At 34.7% G+C, this 16,885-nt stretch overlaps 1 protein-coding gene across 1 annotated transcript in view; it reads left to right on the plus strand.

Annotated features, from left to right (window-relative positions):
* The window catches only part of LOC110450741 (synaptotagmin-10-like), a 63,031-nt gene that overhangs the window by 21,625 nt on the left and 24,521 nt on the right, over nucleotides 1–16,885 (plus strand). The window contains exon 2 of the mRNA XM_021498422.1: nucleotides 15,755–15,959. Within this exon, the coding sequence (XP_021354097.1) occupies nucleotides 15,765–15,959 (195 nt within the window). The 5' untranslated portion in view covers nucleotides 15,755–15,764. The remainder of the gene's footprint in view (nucleotides 1–15,754; nucleotides 15,960–16,885) is intronic.

The raw sequence follows: 16,885 nt of genomic DNA on the forward strand, positions 1-16,885 counted from the left end.
ATGACTTTTTACATAAATTTATACTGTTTATGCAACTGATAGTTTGTATTACAAGATGTTCTCCGCAAACGCGCTTTAAGATAATCCTATCATGTTACATATATTCTCGTCGTTTTCCTAAATTGCTGATTAAGTTAGTTGTGAAAATATACCCTAAGATATTATCGTTAAGTGTTAATGAAACCATAATTCGAACTCAAAATTGTTGAAATAGGACAAAATATGATCAAAGGAGAGATTTGTTTGGCGACCATTAAAACAAAGAGGAGAACCTAAAGGCGACTATAAAACTTGTCAATAGTCTTCATCAACCGGCAGTTTTGAAAACCCTGTGATTTAACTGTGTTCGTCAGCAGTCGACATCTATCACGGAAGTTAAGATATTTGGAGCAAGATCTTGAGTACCGAATCAACTGTGCCATATAAACACCGTAGGTAGGTAGATGTTACTACCAAGAAAGGAAAAATTCACGATCGGAAAGTCGAAATCGTCATGCTCATCTCCCTGTTGGTAGTAAGATGTCCTTGTTGATCATGTTGAACCAGCTAAAGTCGAATAGTCTATTATGTCCTTGATTTCAAGCTCTGGAAGACATTTATGATCGTCGTGGTCAATAAATTTATTGTTATTCATAGACAACACATCGATATATCGTTCATATATCTGAATGTGAAATTGAACGATTTGGCTAGACTTTTGTTACCAGTCCTGATAAGCTCTTTAATAAATTTTGCTGCATATGAAAACAAAACCAGATCAGCCACATTTTGAATATACTAAAAATTGTAACTCGAAGCCTTTTGTGTAAATCATATATTATACCATATCACTCTCACCGGTCAGTTGTTGTTTTCAAATCTCTCCCGTCATGACCCTAACTAGGACAAAGTGGCTGTCCTTGTCACTCTCTACCTCACTGAAATGTAGTGGCTGTCGTCGAAACCCTTCCTTTCGTGAACCTCACTGAGACACTCTCCTCCGTCGTAACCCTCACCTAAACAGTGGTCGCCACAAGCACTCACGCCTGTTGTGAGCCTCGCTGAGATACAGTGGGAGTCTCCATCGTCATTTTATTCTCCAATAGCACCTCATTAAAACTGTATCTCGCTACTCCCACACATTCGCGGATCATTTTCAGATAAACCGTATTTCTCATCGATTTAATCGAAACTTATCCAAAAACATCATCTTTGGTTCGTTTCTAGAATGAAGATTTGAAAGCATTTGTCAAGAGGCAACGTTACCAAAAATAAAAAGGACATATAATAACTCGAAATAACTCGAAATGCCACGCAATTGGGTCACAAACCCCTATACAATATATATATAGTTGTATGCACTTTAAAGTGAAAATAGTATGATATCAAGTCTATCAGATGACAAATCTATGAAGAATGTAAAAAGAGGAATGACTGGTAGAAACATGGTCTATAAGGCAGAAGTTCATATGTGTACATCACATAAAACAATTTTAAATGATGTTAAAATATGTGTTATCAATGGTGTGACACTCGCCTCTTCACGAAAAAAATATCATTACCTATGTAGAAATATTTATAAATACACATTTCGATTTAAAAGTACCCTTTACGTATTATACATACCCTTGACAATATAGAAATACCTCCGTGAAATAGACCTCACGCCCTTATTCAAATAATGTCTTAATGCTGCTCCCAAACCATTCGCTCCTGATCTTCACAAACTGAGTAACGTTTCAATAACATCAACCTCCGCTACACAATAAGTCCTGGATACAAACTAATCCGAATCTGCCGCAGTATTCTCAGGTACAAAGACTTCAGAGGATACGTCTGGGATTTCTATAATGTTCCATAAAATACAGGTTTATATGTTTTGTTATCTTTGATAGATTAAACGTTATACCTTGGGGACAGGCGGATTAAACATTATTTTATAGTATGGCTTCGTCCAGATCTGTAATATGACTATAACTAACAGTGAATTGTTGGATGTCTGAATACATCAACACATGTAACAGCCATACGGGGAAATCTTTCTTAAAATGAACCAGTCTCAACTTTATGCCATGAATAGATATGTCGCGTTTCGCTGCTATATTCCATTCTTATGCACAAAGATGTATGTAGAAAAGGTTCTATTAAATTACATATCTATAAATAATAATTTGTGATTATTTATTTTTCTGACAAATGATGACAACTTTATCTAAATTTAATGAACCCATTTTTAACTTGGTCTGCGTTTCTACACTTTTTGTATAACGTGGTGATATTGTGATGGTAAGGAAGTCTTGTTAATGAAATCCGCGCTCTGATAAATAGATATTTGATAGACAAAACGTGAAATATATCCTTTTGAAATTAGTTTTTACTTGAAACAACAAGTATCATAAAAATGTTACCTTAACGTAATAACACAGGAGTATGGGGATAGGAAAAAATATAAATAGAATTTAGAATCAATGTAACATGATGGAACGAGGCAAAATATGAACGAAAGACATGTACACAGAGACCCTTAAGGAATTACACTGAGAATACACCCAGATGTTCTGGAAATATAAGCATCCTCTGCCTCATCGACAATACCTACCACACGGGCCTTATCTGTATATATAAATGAAGAAATTGCCATGGACCAATTCAAGGGATACATGTATATCTATATATAAACTAATTTATATCTAAGTAAATAAATAGAAAAAAAAAAGAAATAATCCTTCTCTTTTTACGAATCCAGATAAGAAAAAGTTAAATTATATGAACGTTAAAAAAACTGGCTGATTTGCTTATCAAAACACCCCTTATTGTTATAAGTTGGTCCGTATTATTTCCCTTTAAAGCGTCTTATTAAAAAACAAATTTGAACGGTTTGAATACAATTAGCATGAAAAGGGAAACAAATTTATTTTGCACGAGTATATACATGTATAAGAAATGAGTAGCATTCTCCAACGTTGCGGGTCCAAAAATAGGAAGCAAATCAATTCGATATATGACATTCGACATGAAAGAGGATTGATTATGTTCAAATTATTCTGAAAAGTTGTTCCCCAGGCTGCGAAGGGTCGATATTATCATGAAAAAGCTTAATATACCCAACATAGGTCTGTTAGAAATATATTACTACCTAAAAAAGACAGTTCGTCCAATATTGGCGAATAGATTTACAAAAACTTCTGTTTACTTAAAACAATGTATGTAGTCCTCATCTAACACAGTTTCCCATCAACAAAGAGACTAAAGCGCTATCACACGATGTTTAGCATATACTCAAATAAAACATGGTAGTGTCAAAAGGCGATCTAGGTTTTGATAACATCTGTGTCTCAAAATATATTTTGCAGATCGAATTAAATGATCGTCTACCCGTCACTCTATTTTATAGCAAATGGACGAACAGTTCAGATTTCCAGTACTCTAAGTTTTCGTTGTCCTTGTCCTAACGTAAACAAATGAAGTCTCCTCCAAACAGTAGGGATTCATAGCGTGTTTACTATTCCAGGTAGCTTTAGAGAACGGTAAAAGACGGATACATTAGTACCTGGAACAGTGTTTAACTGCTGATGATTTACAAACTTTCAATCAACAAAATTAACCACATGAATAATATGTAAAATATACATGTCAGTAGTTAAAACACATATCAACAACAAAATTATCTCTCTGAAAGGCGGCCATTTGCCATTGTTCCTAAAGGTAGGGAAGGCTGATATCTCTTGCAACATAATTAGTTATTTATGTCGACTTGTGGGAAAGCTTTCATGATAGGTCGACCAAATTATCATTATAGGTCGACCTAATTATCATGATAGGTTGACTATATTATTAGAATTTAACACGATGTTTTTGGTGACATAATTGTCTTAACTTAAATAAACTGAAGCAGAAATATGCAACTATGATGATGCACATGCACAGATACATGTATCTGTTCGATATATGTAGGTATGTGTAGAGTTTACCTCTTGATATCAGACAGTTTGAGCCTCTCTTTAACCATTCCTGGAATTTTACAGATAATCATTGTTGTGAAAGGAGAAAACTTTCTTCTGTCGTGGACGGATAGAATGAACCATGACCCATTGTTCTTCATTGTTGTTTAAAAATGTGCACTCCGGTCTTATACTGTGATTGTATTGTAGTGACATTGCTATAACAAGATTAGCCAGAATGCTATTTAAAAAAAAAGTGTTACTCTAGTATCACTATAATGTGAAAAACCCCAAAAGCTATTCTAGACAAGAGTATTCTCTAGCCAAAAGCAATATTGCTTTAATAGCCAAAAGTTATTTCAAACAATTGTATACTCCAGCTAATTATATCGTTATTGTGTGAAAAGCCAAAAACCGTTTAAAGACAAGAATGTTCTCTAGCCAATAGCAATATCGCTATAATGAGAATAGTAAACAACCTTTTCTAGACAAGAGCGTTCTCTAGCCAAAAAAAAACTCTATAACAAGAGTAGCCAAAAAGCAGTTCTGAACAAGAGAGTTCCCTAGCCAATGAATACAGAATTATCTATAATGAAAATAGGCAAAAACCTATTCTAGTGAAGAATTGACCCTGGCCAAATGCATTTTCACTATAGATAAGCCAAATAATGTGTCAATCAGACAGGTACATCATATCATCCAATGAAATGTTAACTACTGAATGTCATCAATCTATAAATAAAAATAAAAAAAAACAATAAGGAAAACATTTCACAAAAATAATGTCCTGTCTTATATGGCTACAATGGCTACTCATGACCATAGGTGACTTGGATTAACACTGTTGTTTTAATATGTATAGATTTGCAAAACATTTAAGTCGAATTGAGAGAATGCAAAAAAAATACCACTTTAACAACCCCTCTCTCATATGAAAACAAAACTTGCTTTTCCAGGCTCCTTGTATATGTACATTCATGTTTAGGTAACACGCATGTCTCAGTTACTTTTAAATAAAGAGAACGACACGTCGGATCTGGACAGTAGATTGTGGCGAAGATTTGACGTGTAGGCGGTAGCTAGAGCGAGCGGGACACATATGTTCTCGCAGGAAACCCATATTCACAGGAGAGGAAATAACAGAAAAAATGCTACACGTTGTTAGGATGCTAGCGTTGACGTTCAGATTTCAGGTATTTTTTAAAGTTAAATGTTTACTCTTCCTTTAAGCAGCGTCGCATACGTAAGGTGAGAAGATCCATATATTAGCCAGAGTGTATGGTTCTGTTAGTATACTAGCAAGGATTCACATCTGATAGTAGTGGTTAGCTATATACTAAGCGGGTAACAGACGAATCTTGATATCAGCGTTTTTGTACTTTTCATTTTTGCATATAACTGTCACACAGATTTGGAATCGGCAACAAATTCATTAACATTTCCAATTTAAAAAAACGAACCACATAAATAATAATGTAACTTTAATTTTCTCAAATTGAAAGACCTTTATCATTAATGCAGACTTCTAACAAGCCTGTTTCTCACTTGCCACGATCAACAATACTGTTGACACTCAGGAGACACGCCCACCTCCAGGTACGGATTTGGTTTTGTATGAAATGGGAGGCACGGTATAACATTGATGTATACTTAATAGCCCCGCGGCCTACAACTAATTAATATACCTAAGTCTATCATATAAGGGTTAATCCAGCGGTCCACTGCCGATAGTGCATGTTAGATCTTGGTAATATATTTTAATCATTAGCAGCAGCACACACATACCTTGCTGTTGTACAGCGTCCCAATTTACAGCTGTGGCTCGGAATAGTGAATACAATTAATCAATTTCAATTATTCTCCTATCCAATCTATCTATCGTGTAATGCCACTTCTTGATTTAAACGATTCCCCTTTATGATATAATATATAATCGTATTTGAACAAGACTACCTTCGTACTATAAGTGATAGTGCAACGGTACTCTTCCTTTTTAAAATACCGCGAACATTGTATTAATTAAGGGATACACAATTATTACGACCATCATTTCCGTATGTGCAGGCTGAAATGGTCAGGTGAGTTAAGTTAGTTTTTGTTTTAGGCATAGACTAGCTCCACCTTATCGCCGTCATGAGAGATGTACTATCATCCGGGATGTGTGTGCACTGCCTTGTCAGGATCGTTATATCTCAGTAAGAGGCCCATTCTTTATAAGGACAGAGTCTTTCTATGACCTGATGTGTTGCAATGAAGTAAACCCTGGTAATATGACATCTTCGAAATGTGATTTAACGACACTGTATTGCATAAAATCGAACATGTTAAATTTCAGCCCTTCATTGGTATGCCGGGCAGGCAAAGGTCACATAAGATGATGATTTAAAGATTATCAACTAGAAACGTTCGCGTCAAAATACTGCTGTAGTAATGATGGCATGTGCATTGTTTCGTTTTAAAAGGTTAAAACATATTCATAGCAAATCTGAAACATCAACCAGGAATAGTGCAATAATTAGGTACACCTAAAAGTCAGACTTCTCACGATTTCATATGGTTTTTGAAAAACATGGCAATTTCAAGATAAAAGACTAATTAATTAACGTCGAGTTTCGGCAATACCGCTTTGATTGTTGTCGTGTTTGCCTTTCTGTTGAATTAATGTCAGTACTGTTCCTTTCCACGTCAACAATGAACTGCAAATGAAAAATGAATAAAATCATCTTCTCATCAGAAAGTGCAATGAATATGCAATGAATATTCAAGTGATTGATTTTTATGGTCACATTTAACTCTGTTTAAAATGCTTTATTGTTTGATTTTATAATTTTTCCTCGCAATAATGGCTTTGCGCTCTCCGCTACGTCAACAACTAGAACTGTGCATGTTGGCTTGTTATTTACCTCTGTTCGTGTGCAAAAGCCATTTGTCTTTTAATTATAAAGAGCAATTACCAAAGGCAGCTTTGCAGACACGACCAGCTACATGTAATGTGACGGTAAACGCTACGTTGGAAAACGCCAGGTGTGAAGGGAAACATATGGTAGTCACAGTATTTAAATAAGTTGTGATGAGAGGTTATTTTCTTAATACACAACGAAAGCAAAACTGATTATCTGTATATCCGTGTACAGCTAGATTTGAAAGGTACACCATGTAGAAGAAAACCGGGATTGGGGTATTTGTTACTTCATCTGTGTAAACAAATATTTTCCAGGTTTATCAGGTTGTAACATTTTTGGTTTGTTTTATTTTGTATTACTTCTTATAAGTTCTCAAGTTTCATGATCACTAACGATCAAAATGTCAAAGAGCATAATATCTTCATGTGGATATATAGTACACGGTAATGTTTAACCGTTATAGAGGATATATGCTATGCAATTATAAGGAATTTATCATACAGAAAGAATATCGTATATATGTGTATTATGATAAAACAAAGCAAAATTTTAAAGTAATTATAGATAACACATGTCAAACATAATCTCAAACGATTTTTATTATGCTACAGTTGTATTCTAATTGCATTTTCTATTATCGAAACCAATATAATAACCATTCTGAAGCCTCATTTTGACTGATGTGTAAGGGTTGAACAAGTGCCAATCCTTTAATAATCATGTGATATGAAGGCAAAGGCATTTTGCTCCAATAAGTCTGTTAGACCAGACAAAAAATCGCCCTACTCCTCTCCAGGGTACTGTATCGATATAGCGACAGAGTTTCAGCTTTGAACACATAATTCGCAATTGACACGAAATAACCCCCCAGGCATACACAGTTTCATATCAGAAGAAAAAAAGTGAATTATTTATAAATGAAGCATTCAGTAAATATTACCATAATTTATCAGCAGTGTTATCATTTGTTAGACTAACAGGTGTCCTAATATCTTCTCTCAGAAACTAGGATAAGGCTTTAATTTTTGGACTGTTACATGTACAAAGCATAATATGATGGCATCAATACAATACATGCATCTGCATTTAACTTATCGTAAAAGCAGCACATTGATATTGCAATGGTGATTATTATTTATAAGCACGATCTCGCTAATAAAGTTGTGGGAATATACATTCCATTTATTGATTTAAATACAAAAATTCTGCTACTAGTCCTTAAGTGTCGTTCGTGTCTTAGACAAATGCGCATTAGAAAACATACAACAATGTGTTACTTATTAAAATATTTTGTCTGTAGCTATCCAAAAGTTTTGATCCCCTTGTGTTTGAAAGAGTTCTTTCCCCTGATATCTTGTTTAGGAGAGTTTGACGGTAGTGGGATTATAGCAGGGTACAAATATGTCGCTGTTACGTTTTATGAGGCATACTAGGGGAAGTAATTAACAAAGGCGCTACAGATTGGCTTCTTGCAGTATGATGGAGCAGAATCAATGAAGTTGGATGTTTCATACTGGTGGAGATGGTTGGTAAAATTGTCTTAGAATAAAGGAAACCACTGGAGACGAGGTGTTCATAATTGTTCTATTTGTAATTATTTTCTTGGTACGTAATGCTCATTTTACCACGTATATTCACATATTATTTTGGTACTCTCTGTTAACTGAATGATAATCAGGTCTACATGTTTTAATAGAGAACATGTGACGCGTATGGCCTATTAATAACACATTATCCCTGGCTAGGGTATTACCTGTAACATCTATATAAACCAAGGCCTATTGCTAAATTTGTTTTCAGTTACTAAGAAGGGGTCTAGCATTCCGTATAAGAATACCATAGCTTTGAAGATTGTTGATAATGGTCATGATCACGTAATAAGGATAAGTTGTACAATAGTATGTATTTATGATCTTGGATATACATTAACTGTCCTGCTGAAGGAGCATCTCTTTGTATCAGGGTATTTCTAATGGTGGATGAGAACATAATTCTCCTGTTTGAAGTCTGAAGGCTGGAGGGTTAAAGTTGTCCAGTTTTAGCTCGAAATACCGAAGAGCGAGAATGAAGAGAACTGCGTATTTAAAGCAACATTTTTGTTACATTTGTCACTTTCCTAGCACAACTGTATGAGAAACAAAGTGACACGACAGAAGGGGATGTCTGATCAAGAACGAATGTGTTAAGGGAACCCGCCTTTATGGTGTCGTCTGTTCCCAAATACGGTAACAAATGACGATACAATTTCAAACAATCCGACCACTGCGCACATACCCGTGTGCATTTTGAAAAATCCAGAGATTTAGAAATAGGCGTCTGATATTTTTTTTTTCTTTTGGAAAATATCACAATAAGCTCTCTCTCCAGTATTACACAGAAAACTCATCTAATATAGGACAGTTTTGGCAGCAAGTAACATAAGTCTCAGTATTTATTTCCTCGTGTCAGAGGGTCAAAGTCTAAGAGAACGAATTTGCGTTGCTATTTCGTGTTGGTATATTTAGCAATTTTCTTTAAATCATTGTCACTAAAAATGGTATCATAATTCAAACAAAATAACATATAAAAAAAACACCTTTTGATTATTCCATATTATGATTAGACTTATAATATAAACATTATGTAAGGCAATTTGAAGTGAACATTAAATGTAGATTAAATGCGGTATTTCCTTTAATACATTAGTGCAAATGTAGGAGTAATTTCAGGTAGAGGTTATGTTTCAATGATGACGTCACTGTTCATGTCATTGACCATTTCTCAAGCATTTGACATTCAAAGAATTTTAGCAAGTCACAATAAGGACCACGTAAAATAAAGATTGAAGTTATTGACCCTTTAGTATTTCAAATTCCGGAAATCATCCGGAGGGTCTGCCAGTTGCTGGTGATTTGTCTGATGAATGTAACAGTGTACATATCGTACTAGTCATCGAAACGTCGCATAGGACATTTTATTAGTTGCGTAAAAAGAACTTTTCATCAGCCCGGAGGACTTGTTTACCTTTCTAACTGTCGAATTTTGGTAAGTGTTATAGATACATATATGTAATGCATATCAAACACTCAGACATGACTTTTGTCTAAATATCAATGTCGTTTTTTTCCAGTGGTTAATGAAGTAGAATGCCGAATATTGTTTTAGTCAGTAGGAGTTGGTACGTTTTTGAGTCTTCAACCGTTGTATAATTCACAGCCCGTGCTTCTTGTCAAAAAAACGACCAAGATTGGTCAACAGGTTTGGAGGAATTTCTCATAAATCTCGACAACAAGTGTGCATTTTGTGACAAACACACATGAAAAGAATTAACGAAAACTTAGTTGTTTTTTTTAGTTTTTTTATTATTTAATTTTTCCAAAGATTTGTCATAATATTGATACAAAACAAGTATTTACATTTTCACACTCTCTTGCACTGATATTTTGTTGTTGTTGAAACTGACCTAACTGGTCACATGGTTGTCTACTCAGTCAAACGGCATACGGAGAACTGAAACAATAAATGTGTCTTTAATGACCTGTTTAGCGGGGAGGTATCGAATTATTAATAAAAATATGTATGATTTTGAAATAAGAGATATCAGCCGCATTTTCAAGAGGAGCGTCATTGCTAACGTATCTGGCATCTTCAATTATTTACATGACATTGTGTAGGTATTATTATTAGGTATTGGTGGGTCTGTTTGATTTTAGAAGAACATTTCCTGTTGGAAGCTGATTGTGACGTCATAATTGTTGTTTCCTGACGTCATCGTATTATACGTAACATAATGTTTACGAAAATAATTTATGTGAATAGAACATGACTAAGCGACAATCCCGGATTTAAATGCTTTATTTAAACAGACATAAGACACAAAAGTGTGCAACAAGAGATCAATAGTAAATACATGCATATAACACAAGCAATTTATTCCTATAAGAAGTACAAAAGACGACCATGCTGCAATGTAAGGCAGCATTGTCTGAGAGGATTGTGAATTGTTTTCATATATAATCTTTATAAACGACAAATGGCCAAACTGAAATGTATGGACCAGACGTAAATGGAATAGTCCCCCTATGGTTTGCTCAACGTAATTGAAAACCGACGCATTAAATAACCTCACAAGCATTTATGCTAGATGAACGTAACAAATATTGAGGTGAATTTAAAAACTGAATAATATTACAGTTTGCCTCATACAACTGTATCGTTCTTCTAGGACTCCTCGGGGATGCTAGGGACCAAAAAGTGTTTATTGCTGTCTTGTTAAATAATTTCGTATTTAAACTTTTGTATTTAAAAATAGTTGAGAGATGGTTGAAGCTTCCGGAAATAAGGTCTTGGTGTTCAGTTCTCAAAAACTATGAGAATAAGCATTATTTTATTTTGTTCTCACAGCGTTTAGCTGACTTGTATTTACATAAGCTGATTCTCTTCTTCACTTGTTAGGTCATCATTTTCGTTTTGAATTAAGCATTTACGTTACATCTCTTCAATAAATTTCCTTCCCTTCTGCTTTATTTTCACATTTCTGTAGATTTACAAACATGATACGATTCTCCTTCTCTGTTCGATTTCAAAAATCAATAATGCCTAGCTATATGAAGGTGTTGCGATGTTGGTAGTTGATAGCTCCAGTACTTCCCACTTGCAAATTCGCTTTACTGCTGCGTTGGTATTTATCAACCGTTCAAAATTTCCGTCAATGGATAAGGTGAACTGTCTACCACACATCAGCACTTTGATGATGACTTTAGCTTGGTAACGGTTCCTTAATTGCTATTTATCTTACTTTATTGAAAATGATTATGTACAAACCTGCTCCGACAGGCTGATGTTTCAATTTCCACAAACATCAAAATAAATCGGCAAAAACCTGACAAAAAATCACCGGTTTCTCTACACGGCCTAGGGAACACATCCTAACCCATGGTGTGACGTCAGAATCGATACCTACTAAAACCAAATGCATATAAGGTTTAGTTGAACATTTTCATTTGGTGTGCATTAAAAGGACATGTTTAACTTAGCTTGGCAGTAATATGGGGAATGCTCCGATATTCTGAGGCAATAATTTGTTAGAAGCAATTACCCGAGTTTACGATGAACTGTATAATGTCATTCCCTTCCCGAAACAAAGACTTGGTGCGAGGTAATGGTCCGTTTTCGTCTTGGTAATTTGTTTTTGTGGAATCCCATCCAGATATCCACTGACATTAAATGATCACCGCTCATCGCCCTCGTTGAATTCATCGATCGGAGTGTTCACCACATCCCAATAAACAGACGATCAAAGGGCTACAGCCAAACCATGAAAAGACCGGCTCTCCGTCCATGCAATTACACTCTACATGATGTAAACCGCCCTTTGTTGTTTTAGATTCCACCGTACCACAGAGCCTCGAGATCGATCTCTATATCTGTACAGGTTACTTTGTGTCTCTCTAGGTCTAAAATACAAATTGGTACCTAGAGATGGGAGAGAGCGGTTTAGCGTTTATCGTGGTGTTATTATCTACCGTCTGACTGCCAATACCTCTGGTAGTCTGTATGACCGTCACGTAACTGGGGGCTTAATTGATAATTACGCTAGAAAATGTATACTTGGATATTTACTTTACTTTTAAATGTGCATACTATAGCATCCCTAGAGAAGGCTATAATTAATAACATTATGTTGTCTAGTTACGATCATCTATAGCAGCCACAAGTTGTCAATTATAACGTTATAAAGATACAAAAGACATCATTCCGCTTTTTGTTATATACATTTGGACACATGAAATATGGATTGGTAATCTTTTAACCTGTAGAACCTGCCATGAATTTAAACTGAACACAATGGTGCATCAATTGTTTTTTACTTTGTTTTGTTTTTTAAATTGAATTACCATTATTTTTGAAAAGTTATTTCCTTATCTTGTATTCATATTTTTTTCATATATTTTATATTTGAATCGCAGTGGAAAAATAACAGTATTTAGTAATACATGCCAATGTTTGTGTCTATGGTATTTCTTAATATTTTCTTCAAATTGGTGAGTATGGATTATGAAAATTTCCCTCTTACACAACCAATACAATTTTCTATGTGACGTTTCGATGACTAGTACGATATGTACACTGTCACCTTCATCAGACGAATGACCAGTGAAGCGTATGCACATAAAGGTGTAAAATGTGTAGGGTTGTCCACAAAATCGATGTCGATTTCGTCTACGCTGTAAGCCTATGTACAATAGTTTTTATATATGTACCGAATATTTGTGTCTATGGGTTTGGTAAAATTGGACAATAAGTGTGTACAGTGTATGTGTTTGGTAATATTGAGCACTCAGAATGGGTATATGTTTGATAATATTGGAAAATGTGTGTGTCTATGGGTTTGGTAACATGGGACAATACATGAGTGTCTGGATTCGGTAACGTTAGACAATATGGGTGTCTATAAGTTTAGTAACAATGGACAGCACGGGTGTTTAAGGTTTCGGTAACATTGGATATCTTGGATTTGTATAAGTCTGGTTACCTTGGAGGTAGGTACATAAAAGGGATTTTCTGTATTAGTTATCGATACTGCAGATTTGAAATGCCTATTATCCTTGCTTGTTAAAGAAGAAAACCGGAACAGGATGTCGACGATAAGAAGTAAAAATGGCTTCTAGGATAGCACAGAATGAGACAAATCGCACGTTCTTTCTATGTATCAGAAAAATCCAATTATTGGGAACTTTATACTATAATAAGCGGATATTTGGAGAAATACGGATCTTGGAGCCATTATTTCTACTTTCTCTTTCACTACTCAGTCGCATACAAAAAATATTCTATGTTATCGCGTCATTTGTTTCTTTGTCAGATTTAATTTGGAATGTGAATGGTCTTGTAATTGGATGAAACCTTATAATAATATTGGACATTTCTGCTTGATTAAGAGATTTATTACGTTCTGTTAAAAAACACCCATCTCTGCTCGTGTAATCAAAATACAAAGAACAGAAATAGAAGTAATTGCTTTGAGAATGCTTAGTTTGTTTTAGATACTGCAAGGCAGCCACTGTGCTGTTGATAACACAGATTTGCAGATAGCATAAATATGTTAAGTCACGTCATTATCAAAGGAACTCTATTACATAATACACACAAACACACATAAAATCTTTTGATTACATGATAATTCCCCATCGTCAATAGGTTTAGATAGCGTTGACATTGTATGTTTCTTTTTGTTTTAATGGTCTATTAATTTTTTTTGTTTTGTTTTGTTTTTTGTATTTTTATGTTAGTTTTTTAAAGATCAGTTTAGGTTTTTTGATTGTTTTTATTTTTATTATTAGCCCCCATTCCTAATTCTGTTTATCTGATTAAATAATAGCATATAAAATCTGAGATAGTTAAACGATTTGATTCCAATTAGAAGGGAATATGCCAATGATATGGCAATTATGATTGGAATATATTTTTCCTGTTAACGCATGTCATATATCTGTAGCTTCTTGCATTTAAATCCACTTAACTGCACATTGACCTATGTTTCGTTTATGTATGGAAAGAACTATAAAAACAGTACAATTATGTTATATGAGGATCGTAGTCACTTCGGCATGGTAATATGTACTGCTTTTAGTTTCCTTAGCAGAATTTGTAATATTACTTGACATTTTCAATGTGATATTGCACCAGTCACATAAACTGTAATGTTAACGGCATGCTACACGCGTATACAGCATCGGACCATGTAGCATTCAGAGTCGTAAGTCTAAATACCGATACAATCACTATTTGCTTGGGAGTAAGTCACAGTTAATAAACAAAATAGTAATATTCCATTGTACAAGTAAATGCATATTATTCATAAATTGATTTAGATATATAAATCACACAAAGCATTCAAATGACTCTGGCCTAGATCCGTTGATGATTTCGGGGCTAGGTATCGATATCGATGTGGGCAGTTGTATTGGTATCAGTATGATCAGGTGTACATGTATAAGTATCGATCTAACCAGGTGTATAAATATTGATCCAACCAAGTGTATAAATATCTATCTGATCAAGAGTATAACTATCGATCTGATCAGGTGTGTTTATACCGATCTGTTTCAGGTGTTTTTGNATATCGATCTGTTCAGGTGTTTTTGTATCGACCTGCTCATGTGTGTTTATTTCAATCCGATCAGTTGTATTGGTATTGACCTGTTCAGGTGTGTTAATTTCAATCCGATCAGGTGTATCGGTATTGACCTGTTCAGGTGTGTTAATTTTAATCCGATCAGGTGTATTTGTATCGACCTGGTTATGTGTGTTTATTTCAATCCGATCAGGTGTATCAATATCGACCTGTTTATGTGTGTTTATTTCAATCCGATCAGGTGTATCAATATCAATCTGATCACGCGTGCTATTGATAGCAATCTGATTCAATGCACTTAAACAGAAGTGTCAGTATAATTGTATGATAATTAAATGTACGTTTAATTCTATGGGTGTTATCACGTGTATTGACATCAATTTGGCATAACTGATACCGATCTACTGCTTGGAACCAGTCCATATCTATTGTTAGAACACATCGTAATTATATCAATATAATTATATACAGAAGGATATTGATCCCTACGTTGTATTGTGTTATATATATATAAAATCATCCTGTAAGATATTTCCTTTTTGTTTTATTTATCACAATCCAATGAGAAGTATATTTTTTTTTAATTTGTATTTTCCAAACAAAGTTGACAATTCAATGTGCCCTTTATTGAAAAAATGTATTTATGTTCACTACTTTCATATAGAGACGTTAGTGTTGTCTTTCTCAACTGTTGGTACCTTTTAGTTTGTTGTTTCTTTACAAAATTATCATGCAATACATTTTCTTTTTGTAGATCGCCTGTTTTCCAATGGCACAGTTAATAAACTAATGGCGTTATCATTCTTAATTTACAGCGGCCTGTAGATGAGGATGGTGTCGGCTGTCGTTCTGGGTATTGTCTGCGGGGTCACAGGGGTCATCGTCGCCACCGTCATCGTGGTTATATGTCGTCTGTACAGACGAAAATATCGTCACCGAACATGTGTTCCACCATGTGGCTACGACGCTGTTGGGGACTACAAACCACCTTCGTTGATGTCAATATCATCAGGATCCCAGGTAAGGATCCGATATGTTTATCATAGGATAATAGCTGTAAAAGGTAGGGCTACACTGGGTAAAGTTGAGATGATTGTGAGGTCCACGTTTTGTGAACATTTTCTTTATCGTGAGGACTACACTGGGTAGAGTTGAGATGATTGTGAGGACCACATTTTGTGAACATTTTCTTTATCGTGAGGACTACACTGGGTAGAGTTGAGATGATTATGAGGACCACATTTTGTGAACATTTTCTTTATTGTGAGGGCTACACTGGGTAAAGTTGAGATGATTGTGAGGACCACATTTTGTTAACATTTTCTTTATCGTGAGGACTACACTGGGTAAACTAGGTTCTGATTGTTTGGGCCACATTTTATTAAATATTTCTTTATCGTGAGGACAAACTTTGGTAAAGAATGCTTTGCTCAGGAGGATCACAATTGCTAATGTATGTTTTGAACAGGAGGCTTACATTTTCTTGAATATGTTTGATCGGGAGGATCACAATGATTTAAACATGGTTAGGACCCACCACATGTGGTGAAGGTTTAGCTCTATCTGTAATATTGATATAATTAATATTGCATATAAAACTTGCAAGCTTCTATCGTTATGACAACATTTCGAAAAGTATTTGTTTCAAACGTGAAAAGGGCGATAAGTATGAAAGTTTATTGTGTGATTACTTTTGTTCAGTTATGATTTTATTCTAAGGAACAATTGGTGAAGGATGTTTCGGTCTTGAGGATTACAGTACATCACACTTAGTTTAAGGTGTCTTTATCATGAGGATAACAATTGCTAAAGTAAGTTTTGCCTACACTTTTATATAATGAGATCACAGCTTATGAAGTATGTTTTAGCATTAGAATCACAATGGCTAAAGTAAGTTCTGCTTACGTGTTTATGTTATAGGGACCAGAGTTTATGAAGTAAATTTT

Source organism: Mizuhopecten yessoensis, unplaced genomic scaffold (assembly GCF_002113885.1).
Source record: "Mizuhopecten yessoensis strain PY_sf001 unplaced genomic scaffold, ASM211388v2 scaffold5459, whole genome shotgun sequence".
Lineage (NCBI taxonomy): Eukaryota > Metazoa > Mollusca > Bivalvia > Pectinida > Pectinidae > Mizuhopecten > Mizuhopecten yessoensis.